The following is a 26591-nucleotide window of genomic DNA, read 5'->3' on the forward strand; positions in this document are numbered from 1 at the left end:
AAGGAGTTTTTGATTTCCCTGCATACATCTTTCTAGAAACAGCTGATATTCAGAATCTAATTTTAGAAGTACGTCATTACGATAAAGTAATTAGAATGAACCGTCCATGTACACGCCCACGTAGAAGCAGTTTAAAACGACGTGTGACGTGCATACTGCTCTGTTTTGTACACCACAGCATGGCCTTCCATGTCAGAAGTGTCAAGTAATCGACGGGGTGTTGGACAGATCCATTCTGAGACGGCGTGTCTAGACCAGATCGTTGCATCTGCTTTTCAAAGGCGGTGTCTCTCTCCGTGGTGCTGAAATATATATAACTCATGAGAGCCCCAAATCAATCGTTAATTCATCCCCCTTATCTGGAATACTTGTGATTCAGGATCGTTTTGCATCAACCATTGTCAGGTGTAGTGTCAAATATGTGTCTTTATCACAATTGTGTAGTGCACATACCAACAAAGTACACCGGACATTATGCCTTTAGTTTTGCATATGTTCCATCTGTAACATTAATACGTTTTAAGAACTCTAATTAAGGGTGTTTTTCATATTCAATAACAATGCTCTTGATCTTCTTCCGTTTTCAGACGACATAGTGTCCGTTAAATCATTGTTCTAAATGAAATGAAGCAAAAACCGTCTGAGGCTGAAAGCGGCGAAACAGTTCAAGAATGATTTATTTTCCATACGAGCACATTCACAAGAAACAAAGGCATTCATTTGAATCACAAACTCCTTGTGTTGTTGGAAAGAAAAAAGCTGTGTGGTCGAAAGGCTTCCAGCAAAACGAAACAACAAACACAGTTTGTTTAATTTCATTTCGAAAGAAGGGACATGGATTAGGAGTTCGGTAGCGGTCCATTTCATGAATGTAATAAGGAGCCTTGTACCAGCTTTGTGTCCACAGAAAAACATATACATATACTGTTTATTCTACAAGTAAGAATATTTTAAATCCCTTTGTTCGCAAAGGCACGTTGCACTACTTCACGTCATTTCGTAGTAGTGTGGTGTTCTCCTGGTAGGTTCCTCAGCTTCTCAGCAGCCTACAAACACAAGAACACAGCAGTGGCGAGTTTGGATCCAGTTTTAAAAGATACATATAGGGACAGAGAGCAAATCTACTGCAATCCTAGTTGAGCAATATAATTAGTATGCTGCGAGGGTTCAGCTCTGGATGGCCTGGGGTGAAAAAGCCCTTAGCATCACATCTCAAATCTCACTACTTTAATCTTTACAACCTAAAATCAGTAGAATTAATGAGTAACTCTGTACTGCACAAATGACGGGACTGTGCATTTTACAATATTCACCTGTTCAGGGGTGAGGTCCCTTTGATCCTGGGCGAGCATCTCATACCCCACCATGAACTTCTTCACTGTGGCTGAACGCAGCAGAGGAGGGTAGTAGTGAGCATGAAGCTGCCAGTGAGAGTTGTCTTCCGTTAAATGGGGGCCGGTCGGGGCTCCTGAATGAGGAGAGGCGAGAACATTAGACTCGAGACACAGAGCCAGCTTTGCTCAGCCATGTCAGAGGCGGTTTTCAGTTTTAGTGCATGAGACAGAATTCAAAAAGGCAGCTGTAAAAGCGTGCGAGACGTTGTCGGGAACAAAGTCCAGGACTTATTTCCATCGTGGTCTGTGTTGTTCCATCGGTTTCATCCAAGATGGAGGCAGCTGTGCATCATCCAAAAGCGGGAGACACGCAACCACATACAGCGTCATAATCCAGTTACAGACAAACATGCCATAACGTATTTGTCTTCCTCTTGATTTCGATGTATAAACATGCCCATGTGCTTCTTTGGAGATGATATTTAGCAGCCTCTAATTTCCCTTTTTCCCTTTAAAGGCTTGTGGGTTCTGCACCTCTGTAATTGCGAGAGGCAGTTTATTCCACTGCGTGGCACCAGCAGAGATGAAAGAAGCGTTTTCCCACCATGATTTTAAACTCTATAACGAGTCAGGTTTAGCTTCCCTAGCTCTGGTATTGTGTGTGTTCACGGAGAGTCCGCGAAGATTATCCAGCATTATGGGTTGAGGGTTTCACGGTCTTAAATATTCCGTCTTTGTGATTGTCGAGTGAAGCTGGGGAGACGGGAAAGGACACAATGCATATTTCCCCGTCGACTGTTGGAACTTAATATTAAAGCGCGGGTAACCATAGCGACAAAACGTCCTCCCTGATGGAAAGTGAAATTTTGCCAATGTGTACACACTATTTGAATGTTTTCAATGTTTTCCGCAAAACTGGAGGACGGGTAAACACACGGACGCAAACAGAACGACGGCACCATCAAACACTGAAGGCTAATTAAGGATCTGCATAAGCCAGGACACAACACGCTCATTTATCTCCCCGCCATACACACCACATCAACAAGCCCCTCTGCTCATTAGCTGCAGACCAGACAGACTGGAGGTAGCTGGACAAATTAAAGAAGCAGCCAGTGTTGACTCTGAGGGCAACAGAGCAATAATCTTACACGTTCAAAAAGATTTTTAAAGTGATTAAGAACTTTCTGTGAGGAGGAGAAGCAGTGATCCATTCTTTCAGAGATTGTTTTGTATCACGACCACTGAGAATTCTCCACTGTGATTCGCTGGCAACGGGTCTACTGAGTTCTGGTAACTGGACAGTATTACCAGGCACCACTGAAAATGAAAGCATCAGTATTAAACTGTAGGTAATGGGCGTCGGTGGTTTGGCTAAAGGGCTCCGAGTTCGTATTGTTTAGTTTGTGTGACCAATACAACATTAGATATTTAGCCAAGAGAGAAATGTTCCTTGTTTTCCCCACGTAAAAAGGCTTTTTAGGAGTTTTTATTTGTCTAAATCAAGGACAGGAAGTATTGAGCACCAGCAGGTCAAAGGTGAGTTGAAATGTGTGGCGTTAAACTGGGTTGGCCCATAGCGCATAGCGTTATGTTCACGTCATTTTCATGCTCAACATCCAGAAAGCTCTCGCTGCCTCTGAGGAAGCTTTTTTTTTTTCCTCGGATGTCTTTTCATTTTCTTTGTCTAACTTGACAAAACCTGCAGATTAGTGCATGCAAAACTCGATCAATACTCTTTAAGAGGGGCATTACCGAAGGGATTTGCGACATTTAAATACCGTCTTTGTTGCCTGTGATGCTTTCTGATCTGACGTGGGATTAGAAGCAGAATCCAAAATATCTCTCATTAAAAAAAAGACAAAAGCGATTCAAAAACAGAATCATGGAGACATTGAACAACCAATGAGAGAGACCGTTTCCTTACAATGGCGGCTAATCACACGACCCGAGATCAGGAATGAAGAGAGACAGATGCTCCTATTAAAGACAATTACCCACCTTTAAATATGTTTGAGCGTGTTCGTTCTGCTGCACGCGTGCGTATTTTAGAATGAATTTAAACTTACAAATATTGCTGGATAAAGGACCACAAGTTTTAACGGTGTCGCATTGAACGACACATCACAACATTGTAAATGTTCTTCTTATATCCAGATTGTTGCAATGTTTCTCTCTCTCTCTCTTTCTGTGTCCAAGTCCTTCATCCAGCCAGCAGCATCGTAGGGTTTTCCTCCTGAAGGGAGTAAGCAGGTAGCTTTATCTCATCCATGATTTCCCAGGTGACTCAAACACCATCCAACCACGTCTATCCCCACACTGCCACTAATAAGCTTGGCCCAAAATAAAAGCTGGCTGGCCGAAATGAACCCGAATAAAGCACCAACACAGATGGGGAGATAAGGCAACTCATTATGTGAGCCAGGTCTGTGTGTGGATATGAATATGAGTGTGTGTTTCCAAAATTAGAGGGTCATTGTGTGCAGCATTTGTGCACGTGTGACAGGCTCGCTGTGTGTAAGCGCGCCAAAGAACATCAACGGTAATCCCAGCAGTCTCTATTCCCTTAATCCCCCTTGATGAGGTGAAAATAACACTATTGTCTGGAGAGATTGAGGTCTTTTTGCAAATTAAAAAAAGAAGAACGAAAATTGACCATATTCCATCATTTGCAAGAATGTTAAAGAATAGAAAACAGCAGGAAGTAGTAGCAGGTAACATGCCACATTTCACATTGTTTAAGGATTATGAAACTGCATTTGGCAAATAAATAAAGGAAATATTGAAGCTCTTACATTACAGTTGGCTTATTAAACTAAAAGATCAAGGATAATATACGTGAAATTTGTTAAACTAGAGTTTTAGAGCATCAACAAGCGACGCCATTTACATTTGGACTGGAACGTCTATGCACACTGCTGTAACAATAACGTCATACATTGGTTAAGTGACATTATACTATAAATATATATAAAGGCTAATTTGAATGTATTTTAGTAAGTGCTTGTAAGTGCCTCTTTGGCAGATGCATTCCCCCATATTACCTACAGCCTTGTACAAAAGAAGTAATAACATTCTTTGCCACAGAAAATAACCAACTTTCTGCGTGTAAACTTCAACACATTGCGGTGACACAACCTTTGACTTTTGTAGCCATCTAAAAAAAATTTAAAAAACACACCCAAGATTAAAGCCAAAACTTAAGACAATATCTGTAGGAGCCTTCACCACAGGCAACCTTAGGGCGAGATTGTACTTCAAAGATTTGATGTCCGATACAATGACGTGAAGAAAGTCAGCGAACGACTGTGTCCTCTCATGCCCTCTGTCCTTTTCTCCACGCCACAGTTTGAGAGCATCATCTCTCTTTTAGAAACTCTTTAATGCGGGCTGCCCTGCAAAAACAAATTACAAAAGCAGCATGTGAGGGACCCAGGTGATCTCCCCACAATGGATCTGAGACGGGACAATCAATACAAATTGTCACTCTTGAACCAACTTTAATTTGGATTAGTCTCTTCCTGACTACGGAGCTGTGGACTGAATTAAACAAGATTAACTTCAACCTTGTTGTTAGTCCCAATTAGTCATGATGTGCACACCTCACTGGCTTCAGGCTGTTCATGGAAGAGGAGAAAGCCCACCATGTGGGAATGGGAAGAAACAGAAGAAAAGAAAAAGATTCTTAAAGTGATCGGCGCGTATACACCCCTCCCTACACTATGTGTACAAGTTGTCTCGGTAGTGCATCACTGTGAATGAGAATGTCTTAGTCGGGGGGCAATGAGGTTTCCAGCAGCGGGGGTTGAACCTGCAACCTTTTTGCTTCTACGAGGATCCCTCTGACCGCTCGGCCGTGATGACACGGCTCTCCGTCCTGTCACACATCCCTCATCGCATCACCGCACTCTGCTCACCTTTTTTGTTCCAGTTTGAACCCGCTGCAAGGAGTTTGTGTGCCAATGCTCACAATGGCTTTCTCTCATTTCCCTCGCCGTCTCAGTCCAGGTGAATATCAGCCAATGCCTTCACAAGAGGAACAGCTGTCTCTGTGGCAAACACCTCTCTTTTAATATAAAGCGGACGGCCTTTGTGTGTTTTGTGCAAGCTGCTTCTTCACAGCCAATTAAACCCGACAGTTAAACGAAGATTACTCCTCGCGTCTCCACTGTTGTGGCGTGAGGTCTTTAGAAATAGATGTGAATTTTGGATTTCACCATCGGAGATCTTTTTCCAAATGTGTTTTCGTCCCCCTGGATGTTCTGTCAGAATGAGAAAAAAAAAGGTAATTCGCTTATTCAATTATTTGCTCTCTGTCTTGTTGCCGGTTCTTTCATTTCCTCTGACTGAGTTGTTTTGCTGCGAGGCCAAAGTGATGGTAACCAGAGGAGAAAGGGTGCAGCATCCAGACGAACAAGGGTACACGACTGGTTACGCTGCACGCTGCTCAAGAGGAGAAACTGCAGCAAACATTGAAAAGAGAAATCTGAATGTCAACATAGTGTGGTGTAAAAAGTATGTTCGTATACAATGCATAAAGCACTATATTATAAAGTTGAAAGCTCTTTGAAAAAATATCCCAAATACAAAGTTTATTATTACAAAGCCAGAGATGTACAAAATGCACACATCCGACGCGGCAGTTATTACATTATTATTATGATAACAGGGTAACTACTTTCTGCAACAGCAGAAAATAACAAAAGATTCTCGCCTTTTATTGAAAATAAAATTATTATTCAATTTTCCTCTGGGGAAATTTAATTGAGAATCATCTTCTGAATGGAAAATACAAACACCACCTGGAAGGACAGCAGGGAACAACAAATAAATCTAACTTGCATACAAGTGGGAAACTTTTCCTCCGAGTCTAAAAAATCCAGCAAATAGAGACATAAAAAAAAAAACACTCTAATGGATCAAATGGCTGTGTGTAATGGGAAAGGTGACAGATTATCCGCATATTCTGTAGTTCCTTTTAGCTCTACATGGCATTTTAGCATCTTTCCGCTCATTGTTTTTGGTCTTATGGCCCACCACTTTACTGTTTTGGATCTCATTAGCATGTAGTCCAGCAGCAACAGGGAAAAAACATTTAAACACCCAACGTACAATTCCTTCCTGTTAGTAACCCACTATTAAACAGCGTTTAGCTGCTAAAGAGCCCGGTCACAAATGAGCTAAAAGGAGAGTGCATATTGATTTTAATATCACACAACCCCAAATGAATGCCGATGTTAAATAAGCCATTATATGCTCACAACGAGTTAACCCTGCCTTAACCCTGCCGTCATGCAGACAAGACAACAGGTTTTATTTGGTTTCCCGATGCTACTTCAACTGATGGTAAAAAGAAAAAAACTGAAGTACACCACGAGTGCTCTTAATCTATTCGAATCCCCGCTTTTCTTTGTGGTTATATATGTAAAAAATGTGTCTCGAGTGTGCATTGAAGAGTGACATCAAAGAAGAGGATCTCTCATTTGTCAATGTATTATAAGCAGAGTGAGGATTGAAAAGAGTGTGCATCCTAATTTACACTTTCCAATGACATTGGACCAGCTAATCAACATTTCTGTGAAATCAATGCCATGTTGGCGGACGATGCGACCCAATGTAAAGTAAAAAACACGTGGTACCACTAAGTCTGTTTTTAAAATCCCGACTGTGACTCCGCTTCACATATTTCATGACTTGGGAATGGAGCTCATTCATATATCAAACTGACAAAGTGAATTTGTTCCCGGCTGGCCCCCGTTATGTGAACAGCCTCCCAGTTTGTAGCAGTATTTGTGCACCAATCCATCCACAGATTTTGATGTATTTAGATTAAAATCATCTTTAATCTTTCCCGCCATCTGTGCCGCTCTCCTTCTGTCACTTTACAGAAGAAACTTTCAATATTGTTATTGAAACTTTTTGTCTTTTCAGCCCTCCCCGGTTGTCTTACCGTGCCAGCCCATGGAGTAGGGGAAGGAGGTCTCAAACAGATTGTCATACTTGGTCAGCAGTCGCTTCATGATGTCAGCCAGACCTGATGAACAGACGGACAGAAAGCAGGCGGACAGTGGCACATTTGTTCGTGAGTAGGGTAGTGATCAAATTAGGGATTGAAATGTGCTCCTTAATTGATCACCTGCATCTAATCTTAAACATTTTTTTTTTTAAATCATGTTTTACTCCACTAAATCTTTGTTATGAACCGACACGTACCATTTCCAGCTCAACCCAAATCAATTTGGAATTCTGAATTTGGGCACATGTACAACACCACATGCATTGAGTATTTAAATGATCAATTAAATAGACGCACTGTTCAAAACAATTCATCAACGTTCTCATTTTTCAACATATGGCCAAACAAAATTCAGAATACGCTCGATTAAAACTTAATGATTCTGTGCAATTTCCAGTTTTTTTTGAAGAACACAACAAGCAGGACACTTTTCAACCCATTCTTTAAAAACTGATCTGGACTATATTTAAGACAATAAGAACATTAATGTCTAAAATGTCAAAAGCAGCAATGGGGTTCAATGTGAAGCTGTATTTAAACGTTTAACAAGTGCTATTTCTGTCACGTCAAAAAAAGAAGCTGACAATACTCCGAATTGATGTCCTCGTGACACTGTTGAGACAACTTGGACCATATTCGGTCAATACTCTCTCGATTGACCTTGTTATTGGTGATCAGTTGATGAAATTATCATCAATATCCCCGCATCAGTCGCTCGTGTCAACAAATCCACCTGTTGTAGAAAATGTCCGCAGGCCCAGCTGACTGTTTGTGTGTGTGGACTCTGGTCCGAAGCAGCGGTAACGCACTGTGCCTCAGCGGACAGACACCTGTCCCACCGATCCGTCTTACACAGCGTCGGCTTCACGCCGTCAGCTAAACAGACTCTCGGCTGTCAACAGTCTTCCAAATGAGCCGGCAGCTCATGATGGGGTTTGTCCTTGAGAGGGAATGGGATGTAATCTCACAAGATCTCCTCAACCTTAAGATAATTGGTTCTCTGGCAACAACAACAACAACAACAACAACAACAGCAACTACAACAACAACAGCATCTGCTTGAGTCATCTGAACGACAGTCAATAACTAATTTATTTAACAATTATCAAAGCGTTGCGTTTCCTTATAAACTATATGATAGATAATGTTAGCTACGGAGCTTGAACTCAGACATCATCCATTCATAACTATAGCATCCAATAATTTAAACTTTGGCCCACAGTTTTATATTTTATTGAGCTGATTTGAATTCCATGATTTGAAAGTTGCCTGAATATGCTGTGAATGAACATAGACGATCATGACACACACACACACACACACACACACACACACACACACACACACACACACACACACACACACACTGAATTCCCTCGGCGCTCTCCCAGTCTCTTCCTAACTCACCCTCCCTCTCCTCTGTGGTGAGGTCATTGATCCTGAGGACATGTCTTCGTGGTAACAACAGCGTTTGGTAGGGCCACGTTGCCCAATACGGAACCACCGCCAGCCAATCAGAAGTCTCCACCACCACGCGCTCCTAGAGAAGAGACACAATTTAAATGTTTTTGAAGATGCAGGGAAGTAATATTGTGCCAATATCGAGTTTATGCTGAACTGATTTTGCTTTTCTAGAAAAGTCAAAAATACCGACTTAAAAAGTCGGTTTCTGTTCCAGATTTATAGGAGAACATAACTCAAGGACACATGACATTTGTAACGATGTAAATGACTCCAAATCCAACCTTATAACTTAACCTGAAGCTACACTACATTGTGTGATTCACTCTATTGATCTCAAAAGGTATGGTACATCAATGAGTGGATGGTTTGCCAAAACATTCGTACAGACATTCATGGTTCCCAGAGGATCAGTTGTTTTTTTTTTACAGATTTCTACTAGTAAGTAAGTAAGTATTGTTGAGTTACCTGCTGTTTCTAAACTTAATTGTACTTTTTAAAACCTATTGGAGCCAGTGAAGCTGACCTGGAAAATCTAAAAATCTGTATACACAATCTGAGCAACTGTAATGAAAATCATTCAGCAGGTTGAGCTCCTTGAACCATCCTCTTCAGGGAATCGAAGTTCTTTTTAAAAAAAAATCAGATAGAGCCATCCAAGCAGTCAATTCATCAAACCTAATATTCCACCTGAGAGACGACCGCTGGTCTCTGAACCATCTGCTGCTGACCGGAAACTGACAGTCTTTCTTTGAATCCTTCTCTTTTCATCTCTTCTCTTTTCTTTTCACGACAGTCTTTCGGATAATTACTGTAAACGATTTCAAAGCTGAATGTTGATGAAGCGACCATACTTTACAAACATTTACTCCCATTAGTTATAATGAACACAGACATATACAGAGACAGTAAACGCACAAACATGTTCAGACTGCTTTGGCTTAATAAGTCACCTCAAAACATGTATTGAGCCCAGAAGAATAAAAAAACAAGGAATGCTAAGTAATAAAAAGAAACTGTGTAAAGGTTGACGGAGCACGCTCTTACTTTACAACAAGTGGAGTTCAACATGGTTATGAAACAGGTCAGTGGCTGTTCGCAGCACGAAAGCTTTATTACCATAAACTGTTTAAATGCAGAAGGTGTCAGAAGCTGAGATTTAACAAGCTGATGATGAGTGGGTACAAACACGACCCGACCTTGGTATTAAAATTCATCAGAAATAGATGAGCTCAGAGTGTGTGTGTGTGTGTGTGTGTGTGTGTGCTGAACAGCCGCAGTAGAAATCTTGTGAAAGTTCATACTAATCTCAAAATCACCTCTCTCTATCTCTCTCTCTCTCTCCTATTAGATTTCCAGTAACTGCATGTTAATATATATTTCCAAACACAACTCTCTCTGTGTCGAGGCCTCGGAGCAGAAACAACAATTTGCAGCAGCATTGATCGACCAAGGTTCCTAAAGCTGTATTGATTTTCAATTTTTTCGGGCCACTTGGGGGCAGAAGAACCTCACAACGGGATGAAAAACACGACGTCCTGACAGGTAATCTTGTAAAGTTGTTACACACAGACAGCAGGCGGACAGCCACCTTGGCTTCGTGTGCTTTTGACCGCCTGATAATTGTGAGTCAAATTGTCACTTTACAGCAACTGGGAGCAATTCAGGGTTAAGTGTCTTGCTCAAGGACACTTAGCCTTGAGCACACTTAACACATCAACTAGGGAGGGCCGTGAGCGGGGATTGAACCGATGCCCCTCTGATTTAAAGACAGACCTGCCAACCACTGACCCACAATCGCCCATTTTAACTGACAGATTCCCACCTGTATGAATCTACCGCCCTGTACACACGGAGTCCAGTAGCTTCCCGTAAATTGACAGCATAACTCAACCGGTGCAGATCAGCCGGATTAAGTGTCGGGCAAGAGGTTTATAGACTGAACATGTTCTGGGCAGAAGGGTGACTCAAGTATTTACCCTTTTCCGTCTCACAGTAGTTTAGGCCCTGGGATCAAAAACTCAAACTTGTGGCACACAGAGGGGTCTGTGTGAATGTGTACTCTGGGTTTCCCCTCGGGCATTTCCAATCTTCCACTAATAAGCTTAATGTAAAAGAAATGACATTCCACGGGCACATATTTCCACGTGCTTATTGAGAGTCGTTGTGTTTCAATTTTGATGTCTACCTGACTGCCAACATTACCGCAACAACACGCTCCTGTAGGTACATGCTGCACAACATCAGGAGAATACGACCTCTTCTCACTCAGAAGGCAGCACAGGTTCTGGTCCAGGCTCTGGTCATCTCACGACTAGACTACTGTAACTCCCTCCTGGCAGGTCTACCTGCTAATGGCCATTCGACCGCTGCAGGACTCATCCAGAATGCAGTCTGCTCGGCTGGTCTTCAACCTCCTGAAATGTACCCACACTACTCCGCTCCCTCCGCGACCTTCACTGGTTTACCGGTGGGCCGCCCGCATCCGCTTCAAAACATTGGTACTTGCGTACCGTGCTGCAAACAGATCGGGTCCGGTCTACATCCAGGACATGGTCTAACCTCACACCCCAGCTCGTTCACTTCGCTCGGCTTCTGCCAATCTGCTTGTAGCTCCGTCACTACGATCTAAACACTCAACAAAATCACGACTGTTTGCTGTGCTGGCTCCTCATTGGTGGAACGAGCTCCCATTGACATCAGGACAGCAGAAAGTCTCTACATCTTCCGTCTCAAACTAAAAATACATCTTTTTCGACTATACCTTGAATAGGGAGTGTAGAGCCGTAGTAGCACTCTAGTAGCACTTAAATGTCCCTTACCGATAGCACTTTGTAGTTTGGCACTTTAGTAGCACTTAAATGGCACTTACCGATAGTACTCTGTAGTTCAACGTTATTGAAGAAATTGTACTTGTGCTTGATTCTTGTTGTTCTGAGTTTGGACTCATGGTTTAATGCACTTATTGTAAGTCGCTTTGGATAAAAGCGTCAGCTAAATGACATGTAATGTAATGTAATGTAATGTCTATCATCAGACGTTATTTGGGTTCACGTACCATGTCTACCAAGCATTGTGTTTAAAAATATTTAAATATTTTAATTTCTCAATATGTCAAGTTAACTAAAGACAATCATTTTTTCCTGGTTTCACTTACGCTAAGAAAAGTTGTATCGAAAACCTGCCCAGAGTTATTGTTTTTTTTCTTACTGATTTCTTCTCGTGATTTTCATTTGTTTTTCCCTTTTATTGCCTTTATACATTATGTCAGTCAAAAGTATTAACGGTGCTATGTGTGAATAGTATGACAACTAATTTAAATGTTTTAAAAACAAAATACAAATAATTGTTTGCAGTAACCAGACACCAACGCAAAGAGAGAGAGTTTGGGTATTCTTAGCCATGGATCTCCCGTGTCCGGGCATCAGTGCATAATTAAGGCGTCTTCTGGGAATGCTGTGGTGTTTAAAACTAAGAGTAATCTATCTGAATCCTAATGAACTTGCAGTATCGGATTCTACTTAACGGCCGGTGCAATAACACTTTGACTAGAGCAGGCCTGGCCAACCCGTGGCTCGCGAGCCTCATGCGGCTCTTTAACTAGTTTCATGCGGCTCTTCAGGAGCTGTCACATGACATGCGTCAAAAATGCTTGGCTGGCACTGTCATTCACTCCCCCTACAGCTAGATGGCACACTGACCATGTAAGCCTGTTTGAGTGACGTCAAACAAGCGACGAGAGAATCTTTGGTGTGACATCATTTGTGTTGTAAACAATTTCCGTCAAGTTACCTCTTGAAATGGCAGGGAAAAAAAGCACAGCCAAACGAAAATATGAAGAAGAACACAGGACGTTTTTGCCAGAGTGGGAGGGTTTATATTTTTTTGTTAAACGTAATGGCCCTTACCGATAGCCTTATATGTCACGCAGCATTAGCGCATTTCAAAGCTTCAAATCTTCAGCGTCACTTCAGCTCACTCCACCCTAACATCGAACAGGAATTTCCAAAAGGGACTGAACTTCGCAAGAACAAGTTGGTCGCTTTGAAAAGCCAGGCAGAAAAGTAGGTGCAGTTTTTCCAAAAATGTACGAAACACTCGGAGACCGTAACGCTTGCATCATATCAGCTGGCTTGGAACATAGCACGGGCTAAAAAGCCATACAACGAAGGGGACTTCATTAAAAAATTGCATCGATCTGTTCTGACTGACACTCATTTGAAAGAATTGCTTAGAGTGGCAACAACAGAATACAAGCCAGATTTGAAGAGGAGTGTTCAAGATAAGGAATGCCAGAAGTCTCACTAAGCAGCATAGTAAGAGAAAGATGTTATTGAAAATTATTCTATTATTGTTTGTGGACTTGCTTGAACTGAGAGTTTGTGTGTGTGTGAGACAGTGCACACAATGTTAACTGTTGAAAATTACTGATATTATCATGTTGGTGTGGTTATTTTCATTAGATCTGGCTGAGCAGAGGTCTGTGTATACGTGCATACATGATTAAAAGATGATGTTCATGTGTACCCATGTGTATGATGTGGCTCTTTGCAGTAACACAGAAAAAAAAGTGGCTCTTAGTCTCTGACTAGTTGGCCACCCCTGGACTATAGCGTCATTTTCAACGAATATTTTGAAAGTAAGAAAAGGAGGAAATTGTATTACTGGTATCTGTATCTTTAAAGTGTTTAGCAATGCCATTATGAACAGCATTTTAACAGCAAAATAATGACTTTACATCGTCTTCTTACTTCTAATAATTTTACACAGCCTTCTCCACTTCAATCTCAAACTTCCTTCCACTCTTTTTCCAGCACATCCGTTCTCTGCTGCCCTTAACAGGATTATAAAAAGGAGCAGAATGGAGACAGAAATAATGAAAGAGAACCAGGATGGAGGGTGAAGATTGCGGAGGGTGATGGAGTGAAGAGAAAGCGAGACGGAGGAAGTGGAGGATGTCCTAAAACAGACACCTCACAGACCGCAAATCCCAAAGAGGTTCATTCAATTAGCTTAGAAAGTTTTGGTTTCAAAGTCAGGAGTGTCACCAGGGAGCCGAACCCCAATTCAAACTGCTCCAGACACTGCAGTGTGCCAATTTACGGTCCTAACCTCGGGTCAGAGAGACAGGAGCAAAAGGTGAGAGAGACAGAGACAAAGAAAGACTCTCTCACACACACACACACACACACACACACACACACACCTACACAGACTCTGATTTTATAAAGGTCAGTGTGCAGCTGTCGTGGAGATTCAAGTGTCCACTCTGCTCCTCTCGAAACCTTAATGCTATCCACTCTCACACTCACACAAAAAAACAAAAACACAATCTCTTCCAGAAAACAAAAGCAAGACAATTTAAAACAAACATTAATTTAGTAATAATTATTAGACACTTATAACTGGTGATTTAAAGAAGTTCTCAGATAACATACTTATGTAAAAGTACTAATACAGCAGTGTAAAAATAGTATTACAAGAAAAAGTCCTACATTCAAAATCATACTAAAGTAAAAGTGCATAAATAGTATCAGTAATGTTTATTATTGGTAATACAATTATCAACTGCATTCTTTTTGTACGCATGTTATTTTTTTACTTTTATGGTTGAATAATATGAAATGAGATCTCTCACACTCCCAGTAGACTCTGGCGCATCCTTCCCTGAATCAATCAGCGGCTGTCTGATTTCTGATTTCTCTTTTCCTTCTTCCCGTCTCCTTCCACTCGTTTGTCTCTTCATCATCAAATCCCATTCTCCCTTTACAACTGTTCTTGAAGAGCAATGTGATGATTTTCCTTTTTTTAGTCACTCCAGAGACACCGCTTTAATTCGAGTGGAGAACAGGAACAGAAAGATCTTCCTCTTTAGAGAGATTGTTTTTTTTTTTACTTCAGATGACATTAATTACATAACTAATTATGTTTTGAAAATAAATAAGGCTCTTCAAAGGCTTTCAAGAGCAATACGGTAAAAACTATGATTTCTAAATGTATTTTGATGAGGCAACTTCATAATTCCTAGTCGGCAGTGTGAACATACACAAAATAATCGGAGTGAAATAAACAGAGAAAATATGTTTACCGCTTCTCTTACACACAATTTCAGTGCAATGCTAAAAAGTAACGACATTAAGGCTCAATTCAATATGAAACAGATGTACCACACACACACACACACACACACACACAGACACACCCTCGGATTAGACTGAACACACAGAACAAGCAACATGGGAAGAGAGGTCATACATTTAATTTAAATAATCCTCCTAAACCTAAATAACAACTTCAACTCAGAGGACGACTCGGAGGTGGAAGTCTAAAAGGTAAAGTGATAAAGTGCTGCACGTTAATCGCATTGAGATCAAGATAAACCAGCAGCACATTTGATTGGCTTACAGACACGAGGGGAACCCAGCTTCAAGAAGAGTTGGAAGTCAATAACAAAGCAGCATAAGTGAGCCATCTCCTTCTGCAGCTCCAGGTAGCGAAGAAGAAGTCGAGAGTTCCTTCACGGACTCCACCAAGATCTCTGCTCACTAATCAGACATTTGCTAACGCGCTGAATGCGCTCAGGGCTGCGTTGGACCCTTTTCATCTGTGGTTACTGTGACTGATGCTCCACACACACACACACACACACACACAAATGGGAAATCACTCAAATACAGACGGTCGTGATTTTTTTTTCTGCCCCTACTTAATCTTAGCGCAGGTTAAAGATGGATGACGCCACATTATGCTAATGAGCATATCTGCTGTCCAATGACACGCTTCACCGACTGAAAGGCCGTGTGCCGAATGTGGGGGAAAAAAGAAAGAGAGAGATGCATGTCGGGGGAAAGGTGGAGAGGCAATGAGGGTAGTCACGTTGAGCAAAATATGATGTCAGCATTTTGCATAAATCACATATTTAGGGACTTTTTTTTTTTGTTTTTGTTAAAGCATTCCTCTGATTATTATTATTATTATTTACCCTCATCACAGACAGATAAAATGACTTCCCCATCACCATTCACAATATTTTGTCACTGTCAACAAATCCAAATTTTAGTGAGGTAATCAACCGGGCCATTCAAAATAAGCACTTCATTTAATCAAAACATTTTGTAAAAATGTAATTGTAAAATAATTTAAAAAGAAAGAAAATTGCCTTCTCTGTATTCTGGAAACTGTACAACAACCCAAATTAGAGTAAAACTAGGTACATTACAAGCCAAACGTGGGCAAAACGTTGCTTCTAATGTTCTTTTTAGACATTATTTGCATGCGTGTTCATATGTACCTTTTTCTCAGCCTCTTGTTTGGCGTATTGCAGCAGCAGCGGTTCTCCATGTTTCTGGTGGTAGGCTCTCTGACAGCGGTCTGACAGAGCCGGCTCATTAGGAAGGAAGCTGCTGGCCCACACCTACAATATACCAGGAGTCAGAGAGAAGAGGGAGGAAGATGATGATGATGATGATGATGATGAGACGTAACCTGAGAGATATCTATGTATGTGTATTACCCTCTGATTAGAACATAAGGGGGTCATTCTGTAATTCAAAATGAACTCAATCATTTTAAAAGAGAGTAATTCATCAATACTATTCAAAAATAATTATGTTTCACAGGTGATGTCTTGGTTTCAAAAGTCAATTTAGTTGTTTTTTTTTCCATTCAGGCTTTTTTTCCATTGATGAATCTGTTCTCCCCTGCAGCGGCTTGCTTTCATTTCGATGAATACAGTGTGCAAATCAACTTGCAGACACTAAAGCGTAATTGAGATCGCTCCTTCATCCCGCTGAACAGCAAGGTTCCATGCACGGGCTCTGAAAAACACATTTTCTCACTCAGCTTCTTACTGAGAGCGCCGGGGTCGTAAAGTACATGAGCACACGATGTTTCCAGCCAAAAATTGGATGAGCCGCGGCTATTTTAGGATACATTTTGTGTATTTTTTTTCTTTTTGTCACTTGTGTCACTGGTCTGAAGCGGGCGGCGATGAGTTGGAAAAAGGTGACGTCGGGCCTTTCTGTGCACCTCTTGGCAATGTTTGAATGGAAATGCGACGCCAGTCGTTTCGCTGCGATGTCAGTCAAAACGACTGCCAATCAAATCGGACCAAACCACACCCACAGAGTCCTGATGAAGCAGAGTTGAACTCTTAATGAATAGTACGTCGGGGTATTAAACGTTATAGAGAAGAAGAATGACTTCAGGGACTTTGATTGAAATAACATTGAATGTAGATGCACATGGACGGGTCACAATGCTGTGTTATGACCCACGTCTCCCACAGCGACGACACGTGCCCAATGATGATCTCTTCCTCTGGGGCCTCCCTCCATTTTTTTTTGTGGGGGGGGGGGGGGGGGGGGGGGGGAGGATTTGTCACAAGTCAAGAGTATGTAAGTTGTGTGAATGGGCTAAATATGCAAACGCCATGGCATGATCTTGTATTCCCCTTCACCATGGATACATGTCAACGGTAGATTACGGGGCATTTGCTGTACATTGAAAGTATTCTTCACTTGCAATAGAGAAACAAATACATCACACTACAGGTACAAATACTGCCATTTACGGTGTCCAACATTATAGCTCACCAACACAACGGTCTGAACAGAGAGCCCCTAGAGACAGAAACATGCTCACTGATGAACTTAGCTTCCTGATTTTGATGAACATTAGTACATATAATAATAATAATAATAATAATAATAATAATAATAATAATAATAATAATAATAAAAAGGGTGACAAGTTCACAAGCAGCTGTTTTGATGTTGATGCTTCGCTCTCATCAGCCACCAATGGGCACTCTGTGTCAGGTGGTGTTCCCTCCCAAAGAGATGCTTGCTATTGGCTTTGATTGAAACAGTAAACATCCCCGGAGAAAACCGACAGTTCGACGCTCTGAAACAGATGAGATGCTGCGGGTCATTTCGTTTTTTTTTCCGAGGAAAACATTCATCTGCGTTACGGCACTGTAGTAATTTTCCATCAGCGCCTCGGAGAAAAGGCTCCTCGGCCGCGGAATTAGCTCATAATGTACTTCAACGGCATTTCAGAAAGCTCTTTATGGAGAAACTGTGAGCATCGCGACAGATATTCGGGATTATTTATGCTCGCACTCAATGGTATTTTAATGGCTGTGAAAGCAGGTAAGGAGGGCCAATGACTCTAACGCGTAACTCACTCACTCACTGCTGCAAGATGAATCGGTACCTCGGATAACAGGAGGTATTTTACATTTGGGTTGGTTGTAATTAGAATCTAAACTAATGGACACAATTACATGCAGGAATGCAAAACTAAATATACATATTCTTGCTCTGATGAGTGAGACCTTCACCAGAATATTGATTTAGTTATGTTGCACTGAGGAGCAAAGCAGTTTGTGTTTTCTCACGGACGGTGGTCTTTCTTTTGGACTCTACTTTGGTTTCTTTTAATTATATGTGCATATTGAACAGGCGAGGCATTAATGTCAACTGCTTTAGAGAGGGTAGTTATGGACCCTTTGACCTTCAATTTTTTAGAGAGCTTTTAAGTAGAATTTTTTTTCTGAAAGTAACAGATTTGTGTCACCAGGAAAAGGTTTTTACAATTATAATAATCCATCGCATGAACGGAGTAATGATTAGAGGCATTCTGCGCCGCTTTTGGGAGCACTGCTTCAGGCTGCACGGCAAATTATGTTATGATTAAACACTCCTCCATGTTTTTAACCAGAATGCAATTGAGAAATCCCACCGTCATAGGCTTCCTCCATTACAACAGAGGAAGAAAATAAAATCTGGATCAACTTTATCAATAAAAAAAAGGGTCCTCTTGATGATCAAGGAGCTTTGTCATTTCTTTTTATATTTTGAGGTTAAAGTAAAATGAGTATCCTGCTGGCCATGCCTCAAAATGACTGTATTGTCTTGGGTCTAGATTCATGACTAATACTTAGCAAAGCAAATGCAATAAAAAATGATCCGCAAGAAAACTGACAATTATTCATGTTTGTTGGCTTTTTCTTTTTTTTTGTTTTTTTTGTTGCCCTTGGTAAGCACACAATTAGTGCAACGGGAGCAGAAACCAGCCGAGCATGATGTTTATACCAATGACTTTTGAATATTGGCTAAAGGCTGCGGCGTGTTTATGATCGCCATCCAAGAGAGAGAGAGAGAGGCGACACGGTTAACGTGTGGACTATATGTGCAAACACTGTACATCTGCATGCCTCGAGGCAGGCGTAATAGCGCGCACGCCTAACCAACATCCGTGCACGTGTGGCTCTATTTGTTCACCTGTGTTTTTTGGAGACACGGATCTCTCATCTATCCGGCAGCTGATTCTCAGAGAAAGGTTAGAGAAAAAAGAAAAGCCAAGCGTGTAGTCCGTTCCCACAAGACAGAACTCTCACGAATCGAAAAGGCCGACGATGCTTCGGGAGTAACTCCATAACTGTTTGCGTGTGAGAGGAATGATCCCCTCGCAGCATTAATACAGTTTGGATTCCTCACGTGAAAAAAGACCATCACTATTCCAGGGGCCGATGTTTTTTTCCATTCCACCACTCCGATGAAAATACATACAGCTCTGTCCCTCTGAGACCAACGTTATCAGAAGCAGCGATGCCTGCAGAACACGATTAACATTTTCTGTGTGTTATCCTTCAAAGTTTTAGATCTACTCTGGCCTGGCGGGGTTGCACACATTTACTCTCTATTCCTAGACTTTGATGTCTTCGGGGGTAAAAAAAAAAAGGGGGGGGGGGATCTGGACTGCAGGAAAAAAAAGAAACAAAACTGATTAAACTTTTAAATAGCTTCATCAAAGACTGGATCCAGGTTTGGATTTTGTCTCTGACACTCGTTCGTAATAATTAAATAATAATATATATATATATTTTTTTTTTAAAGCACATATTTTTTTCATCTTGCAATTGTAATAAAAGTACAAACAAGACTATGACGCCACCTGAATATGCATATTATAAGGGTTTGTACCATGTTATTCTCAGGTCACATACTGCCCTCTGCTGTAAATGTGTATATTACAGCACAGATTCAGCAGGCCTTTGTTTCTGTGTGGAGGCAGAAATGACTTTTACTCCAAAAGCTCGATGAAATGTCACTGGTCAAGCAGAGAGTAGGAACTCCTCAATAAAAACATCTGCAGGACAAGTTACGACGACTCTTTTAAGATCTCCTCAGCTCAAAGAACTCTTTTCTTCCTGTTCCGTGTCTTACAATAGCTGAACCTCTTTTACGCAACAGCTGTTGCTTTATTTGTGGACAGCAGGGAATGGATTACGACACTATTGCTAAAGCAATACTGCAACATTTTGGGAATGAGGTATGCGCTGGTAATATGTGAGCTTGAGAGGTGTTGGGAGGAAGTTTTGTTTTTTGTAAACGTATCAGGATTTGTCAGTGTACTTAAATGAGACAGGTTCACTACGTCTGAAACCTGAAGTGTTTGATCTGATTACCGTGTTGTATTCTCCCTGTCTTCATCTACATTTAAATGTGCTTACGGATTGCTTGACATAACGGTTCACTCAGACAGCATCTTCCGTGACCATATATATATATATATATATATATCTGTATATATATTGCATAGTGCTGCAGTAAAATACATGGAATTCCAGCAACTTGTGTATCATTCTCAGGCTGATAAGCGGGATTTCAACTCTCTGACGGGCCCATCTGGAAAGCTGACACATTATATTGACCATTTTGACAAAAGCATTGCGGTTTAGAATTCAACACATCCCTCCGTCGACAACAACCTGTCTACTGTCTACCGATTGTGCTCGTTCTCAGCATCACGCTGTGAAGTGCAGTTGGACACGCAATGCCGCCACCTCTCCAAGCTGTTGGTTTTGTCTGAATCACGTCACCGAGTAGGCAGACATGAAAAGACAAGAAAAACACCCACACAGTAACATAGACGTGATTGTGCTTTTTTTTTTTAAACAACCAAAATGTGACAATGGCACACGAGTCATTGGTTTGTGAACAAAGAGACAATTAACAGCTTCTATGTTGAGACGTGTCTTTTCAACACACGCAAACTTCCTTTGCCATCGTGAATCTGATACGACGGCGACGTGCAAATTGGACCCGCGGCACAAAATCCTATTGTGCTCATGTGATAAAAGCATTTGATTTAATGTCGATTTGGCTGCACCTCGAAAGTGCTCGTATTGAAAAGAGGTGGCTGGTGTTCGTGTGAATGCGTGCACGTATCCCTGAACTTTATATGCTCTCTTCAAGGACAAGGAAGTAACTCATGTCGTTGAAATCGATCATGATATTTTGCATATGCGCATGCAGGCGAGTGTAAAGATTAACCCGCGTGTTTATGCATCTGTGCATTTTCCTACCTGACAGTGAGGATGTGGATTTGAACAGCCCATCATAGCTCCTTTGTTCTCAAAGATCTAAAAAACAGAAGCGGAGAGGGAAATTGAATCCAGAGTTTAGTTTTTTCCTTTTTAACTCGTATGTAGTGTGACAGATGAAGGATTACATAAATATGACATTTAGTGGTTAGTACAGGTTCAATTCCCCTGAGTTATTGTTATGAGAATTAAGTATGCATTGGTCTGTTTAGCGATAATATTTAGGGTTCTCAAAAAATGCGATGTCTTGCTCTTGGCAATTGCTTGTTTTCTTCCGATCTCGGGAAGGAGTTTTGATTTGACAATAACAGAAGCTACCAACATCCACCATATCATAATCCAAGTAAACAGAATGAGGCTGGTTCAGAAATGCAGAATATGAGCTACATCTAGGTTGTTTTTCTAATACTGGGTATGTCAATATACTGTAAATGTAAATATAATGTTGATACTTTACAATGCCCACACTAGTCATATCTCTGTGCGGACTAGATAAATGGGATATTAAAGCCATTGATGCCCGTTTTTATCTTTTATATATTTATTGAATGTCTTATATACTTATTACAATTTGAATCAATTGAGTTTGGTATCACTTCAGCAACCACCGTGCTTTACTTGGCAAGTTTCCCAGAGGCATCATCAAAGTTTTATCCAGTGATCCAGAAAGATCAGGGACTAAAGGTTTACCTGCTTTTACATTTCACAGGTGTCCTAGCCCTGGGAGAAACTAGATCAATAATTTGTGAACGTTAATAGGAGTGTGTGTGTGTGTGTGTGTGTGTGTGTGTGTGTGTGGTGTGTGTGTGTGGTGTGTGTGTGTGTGTGTGTGTGTGTGTGTGTGTGTGTGTGTTTCTCATACCTGAACCCAGGGGTACGTGCTTCCTAGTTCTTCAACAAGCTCTGCCCACTTGTCAATCACCTTGACAACCTCTTGTCTTTTCATGAGCGGGAGGGTGACGTCTGACCAGGGATGGAAACACATGACCTTGCTGAAAATAGAGACGAAAAAGAGAGGATGGTGGGAGATATATTAGATAGTGGGAGTGATAACCTCCCCACTCACACACACACACAAAAAGGAAGTTTGGGGTTCAGTGCTTTGCTCATGGCCACACTGACAGGAGCATCTTAATTACATCCCTCTAACGGCACCGATCTCAGGTGTTTTAACCAGGGGAAGAAATCTGCAGTGCAGCTGTCAGTATTTTCAGTAAAATACTATATATGGACCACTTGTCAGAAACAGTAAAATATACGGACCACTTGTCAGAAACAGTAAAATACTGTATATGGACCACTTGTCAGAAACAGCTACGAACCTTCTTTGACATTTCTTTACTTTGGACATTCTGTTGAAGCTCGATACGTGGTTACGCTTGGAAAATGGCAAGTCTGGCAATTCCTTATTGATTTAGTTTGCTCTGAAATACAATCACAACCAAGAATGAGCTTTTTTTAGATATATTTGAAATATGAAGGCAAAGCATCCTGAGCTTGACTCAAAATATCCACCTTGATACATGAACAGTGCTGAATTCTGTTAAAAACAAAAAGTGAGCATGTCGATAAAAAAAAACATAACTAAATTGTGTGTGATTATATGTTTTCACCAGCATGTACAGAGTTTATAAGCGTGCGTATTTGAATCCACACTTTCGTGTTTGCTTTCAACCTCACCGATGTTGCCCAGTGGAAACCAGCTCGACTGTCAGAGTCAAAAAAAGGACATTTTCTATCAACAGACGGGCTGTTAGAGCCCGAGCAGCTTGTTCATGAGTATCACAGAAGCTGCAAGCACTTCATGCACTGCCCATGCCACTGTGTGTGTGTGTGTGTGTGTGTGTGTGTGTGTGTGTGTGTGTGTGTGTGTGTGTGTGTGTGTGTGTGTGTGTGTGTACACTGGACTGGACCTGTGAGCCAGAAAACCAGTTTCCTGGTTACCGCTGAAGTTAGACTAATGTGTCAAAGGCTGAAATAAGTATGTGCTAGGAAAACCATTGTAATTAATGGATACTTCCCAAGAAATTACCAAACCGTTTGCAAAAGGATTTAGGATCATTCTGCTGAGAGAGAACGTGTGATTGAGAAGCGGGTGATGCAATAAGTCATTAGAAGGATCTCTTCCCTCACCCCCGTCTCTCCTTTGTCTCCCGTGACCCAAATCCCATTTTGTTTTTTTCCCTCTAATTGGCTCTCTGAATGTTGTTTCAGGGCAGAACGCACTCGTCCAGCTTCCAAGCTCCCCTTACATTGACTTGGTCACACGTCTGTGTGGACTGAGCGAGACACACTGTACCTAACAAACAAACAAACAAACATGTATACAAACACTACATCAGGAAAAGACACAAACACACACACAAACACAAAAACACACAAACTGAAACTTCGAGGTTGAAAAAAAAAAAAACCTAGAAATGTAACAATCAATCAAGGAAAAGACAATCAGTGCTGTTTACGTGTTTGAAGCTCTACTTTCTGATCGATTGAGAGAGGAATCTTTAAGAGCAGAGGTTTTGTGTAACTTGGCTATCTGTGGATCTATTTATACACTGCTGTGTATTGCGTATGCAAGGGATCACCGACATTAGGTATTAACTCATCTGTTCGGGTTCCGAGGCCAAATATATTGACTTTGACAGGGAATAAATCCAACTGTCAATGCTGATGCACCAGAAAGCTGGTTTAAACTATTTCACGGCGGAATACAACATATTCCCAGGAATAAGAGGATTTTTAGACTCCAAGAAGACCTCTTATGTCCCTACGGGTCTGAGGTCAATATCACTGGGCTGAAATCTAATGGCTTCTAGGTCATCAGAAATTGGAAGTGGGAAAACATCCCCATCAGGTGGTGCCACGGAGGATTACACCCTTGTTAATATATGTATCGAGAGTGAGGATTTGCATAGTTCAAGATGTCCTGAAAATAAGTGGCATGCAGTGTGTTGATTGTCAAAATTACCTTCTGCTAATAGCTGATTATGCTGATGGTAATCACAACAACGTGTGAACGTTGCCTCGGCATGACTGCTCTGATTGCACTCATCAGTTCAGACTTAATTAGTCATACATTTGAATGCATCATCATTTTGCACAAAAGGAACATTGATTAAGATGCATCCTTGACTAACTTATAATTTAGATTATGGATGTGTTTTTATTATTCATCTCATTGTAACGCTGCAGTTTATTGGTAAAGGACCCGGCACGATAGGAAAAGATAAACGTTGTCGTTTTCAGACACAGATTTAGTTTAACATTCCATTCCATCCTTTGCACACAGTTTAAAAACCTCACACACAGTAAGACAGCGTTGACAGGAAGCTTTGTTCTTACCAGACGCCCCTGGCAGCTTTAGACTGGAACAGTGGATGTTGATCTGAACCTGAAGAACACAGCAGATGGAAGTTGTTTCAACATGTAATGTTGAATTCAACTTTTAACGATTCATTTGCGTTACGATTTCAAGTACCCTGATTCACCTGCACCCCATTAGGCCTGATTGAACAGTTTATTGAAACCACTTGAAAATTAAATGTGTTGTGCCTAAGATGTAGATAGAATAAGTGCATTCTATTTGAGTATATTTTGCATTTCACTTTACAGCAAAATAACTAGGAACATAAAAAAAATGTACACACTAATATTTCAACCAGTGGTTTAAATATGATGTGATGCAATTACTTATTGCAGTCAGTGTTTTTACAGCATCAGAAATACTCCTCACCAGGATCTGGTGCATCTGGCTGAAGAGCGGGGAAGTCATTTTCAAAAAGGAAAGTGCTGTCATAGTCTGGATTTACCTGTAGAGGGGAAAGAAAAACATAGAATGTAATATTATTGATCAATTATGCCTTTTCGTGAAATGGTTTGTTACAGAATAAATAGTGACTAACTGCAACCCCTCCCGACTGCGGAGAAGCATGGTCGATCTGTGACATCATCTACATTGTTTATGAAGAGATGTTGGAAACCTGGAATTTGGGTTCACCGCTTGCTGACCCTCCTGTACAATACTGGAATGTAATCATCGATTGAATCGACGTATTGACCTGTTCTCACCTCTCCATTTGCGCGCGTGTTGCCGGGACAGAGTGGGTTGCGGGGGTCGTGTCTGGGTATGTGTTCCTCGGGGGCTTTCTCCACCTGACCTGCCCAGGGTCTCTTCATGCGGTGGGCCGACACGAGGACCCAGGTGTCCCGCAGAGGGTTGTAACGCAGGTGTTGGTGCTCTGAGGGAGTCACAAGACAAGGAAAGGCAAAGAAGTTTTGAGGGACAAAAAATAAAATAAAAAGACCAGCAGTGGAATGTGATCATGTGCATGTGAAATCCACCTGATCAATAGCCACACCGAGCTCATTGTATCCTCTTCAGCCTGTGAGTAGAACGAGGACATTGCTCATGTGTCTCGTTGAATGCCGCCAAGAATAATTATTTTCATTAGCCACGAATTGTTCGTTTATTGGAACTCATGAAATCGTGGAAATAATTAGTTTGGTATGTTTTTTAATCGAAAAACAAACGTGTGTTCTAGTTATTACACATAAACAAATACATCAACATTATGGCTGAGCAGAGTATTAAGGATGACTGTTTGCTGTTGGTGCAACTTGCAAAAGGGAAAGCAGCAGGAACTCCAGTCACGAGACCACACAACTATCTGTGTGTACTGTGATAAGCAATAACTCAATGCAGGAAGTCAGGCCCAACTAAATGAGTGGTTTGGCATCAACATGTACAGATGTACAGATTCCTGAGAAGCTATATGTATTATTTGACAATACCACCGAACACAAATGGAAATTGTGTGTTAATATGATGCTTTAACGTAAAACAACCACATTTTGAACGCAGCTTTAAAATAAATGATGTGCACGGGACGTAAACAAACTGCAGGTGCCGATGTCCTGAATGAATGGCATTCGTGTTTACCTCTCGTGACTTCCCAAAGCTCCCTACCTTTTGGATCAAAGCTGACTTCTGTTGTGCCGCTCATGTCTGATATCTGTCAACCTCTCCGGGGTCTGAATGACTGAACCATCAACTCCTCCTGAGCGTTAAGTGACAGTTAGATGAGCCACCGAACTGTCTAGCGGTCCACGAAACTCCTCGGCCTACTTCCTGTTTTTTGGACAAGCGGAAGAAAACATGCTGTTTGGGACAAAATAACATGACATGACAGAGCTCTAAAAGTCAAGTGAAGGGCAAAAATAAGCAAAATAAAAACAACACGGCAATCAAATGTTTGCATTCAATACACACTTTCATAATATACATTCGTTGATGCATTTTGTTAATGAAAGAATGCAAAATAAATAAAAACTTCCTTAAGAGGGTTTCACACCATGCTGGCAACCCAGAATTGTGTCGTCTCCACCACGC

General features: G+C 41.2%; 1 protein-coding gene across 5 annotated transcripts; it reads right to left on the reverse strand.

Moving 5' to 3' along the window:
• Positions 1-641: 641 nt before the first annotated feature.
• On the reverse strand, positions 642-26570 carry galt (galactose-1-phosphate uridylyltransferase). 5 transcript variants are annotated; one of them, XM_034546652.1, is made up of 11 exons: positions 26169-26570; positions 25271-25440; positions 24936-25011; positions 24545-24593; positions 22065-22194; positions 21185-21241; positions 16103-16225; positions 8758-8890; positions 7285-7368; positions 1314-1468; positions 642-1046 (listed from the first exon to the last, which is right to left on the reverse strand). In XM_034546652.1, the coding sequence occupies exons 1-11, from the start codon at positions 26203-26205 to the stop codon at positions 993-995; spliced, it is 1068 nt and encodes a 355-aa protein (XP_034402543.1). In that variant the 5' UTR covers positions 26206-26570; the 3' UTR covers positions 642-992. The 5 variants fall into 5 exon arrangements, 4 of the variants coding, with proteins under 4 accessions (XP_034402543.1, XP_034402545.1, XP_034402546.1 ...); XM_034546654.1 differs by lacking the exons at positions 25271-25440; positions 26169-26570 and adding exons at positions 22525-22626; positions 23336-23535 and having other exon boundaries at positions 24936-25004; XR_004610609.1 differs by lacking the exon at positions 642-1046 and adding an exon at positions 5252-5596 and having other exon boundaries at positions 1357-1468.
• Positions 26571-26591: the final 21 nt, after the last annotated feature.

The sequence above is a fragment of the Cyclopterus lumpus genome, chromosome 12 (assembly GCF_009769545.1).
Source record: "Cyclopterus lumpus isolate fCycLum1 chromosome 12, fCycLum1.pri, whole genome shotgun sequence".
Lineage (NCBI taxonomy): Eukaryota > Metazoa > Chordata > Actinopteri > Perciformes > Cyclopteridae > Cyclopterus > Cyclopterus lumpus.

What these genes read in the sequence shown, in the direction of transcription:
- galt (XM_034546652.1), bottom strand. Translation starts at nt 26,205, where the DNA reads ATGAGCGGCACAACAGAAGTCAGCTTTGATCCAAAAG. An exon ending in ATCCACATCCTCACTGTCAG is followed by an intron (nt 16,226 to 21,184) that starts GTAGGAAAATGC and finishes GGTATATTGTAG; the next exon opens with GTGTGGGCCAGCAGCTTCCT. An exon ending in CACCACAGAGGAGAGGGAGG is followed by an intron (nt 7,369 to 8,757) that starts GTGAGTTAGGAA and finishes TCTGTTCATCAG; the next exon opens with GTCTGGCTGACATCATGAAG.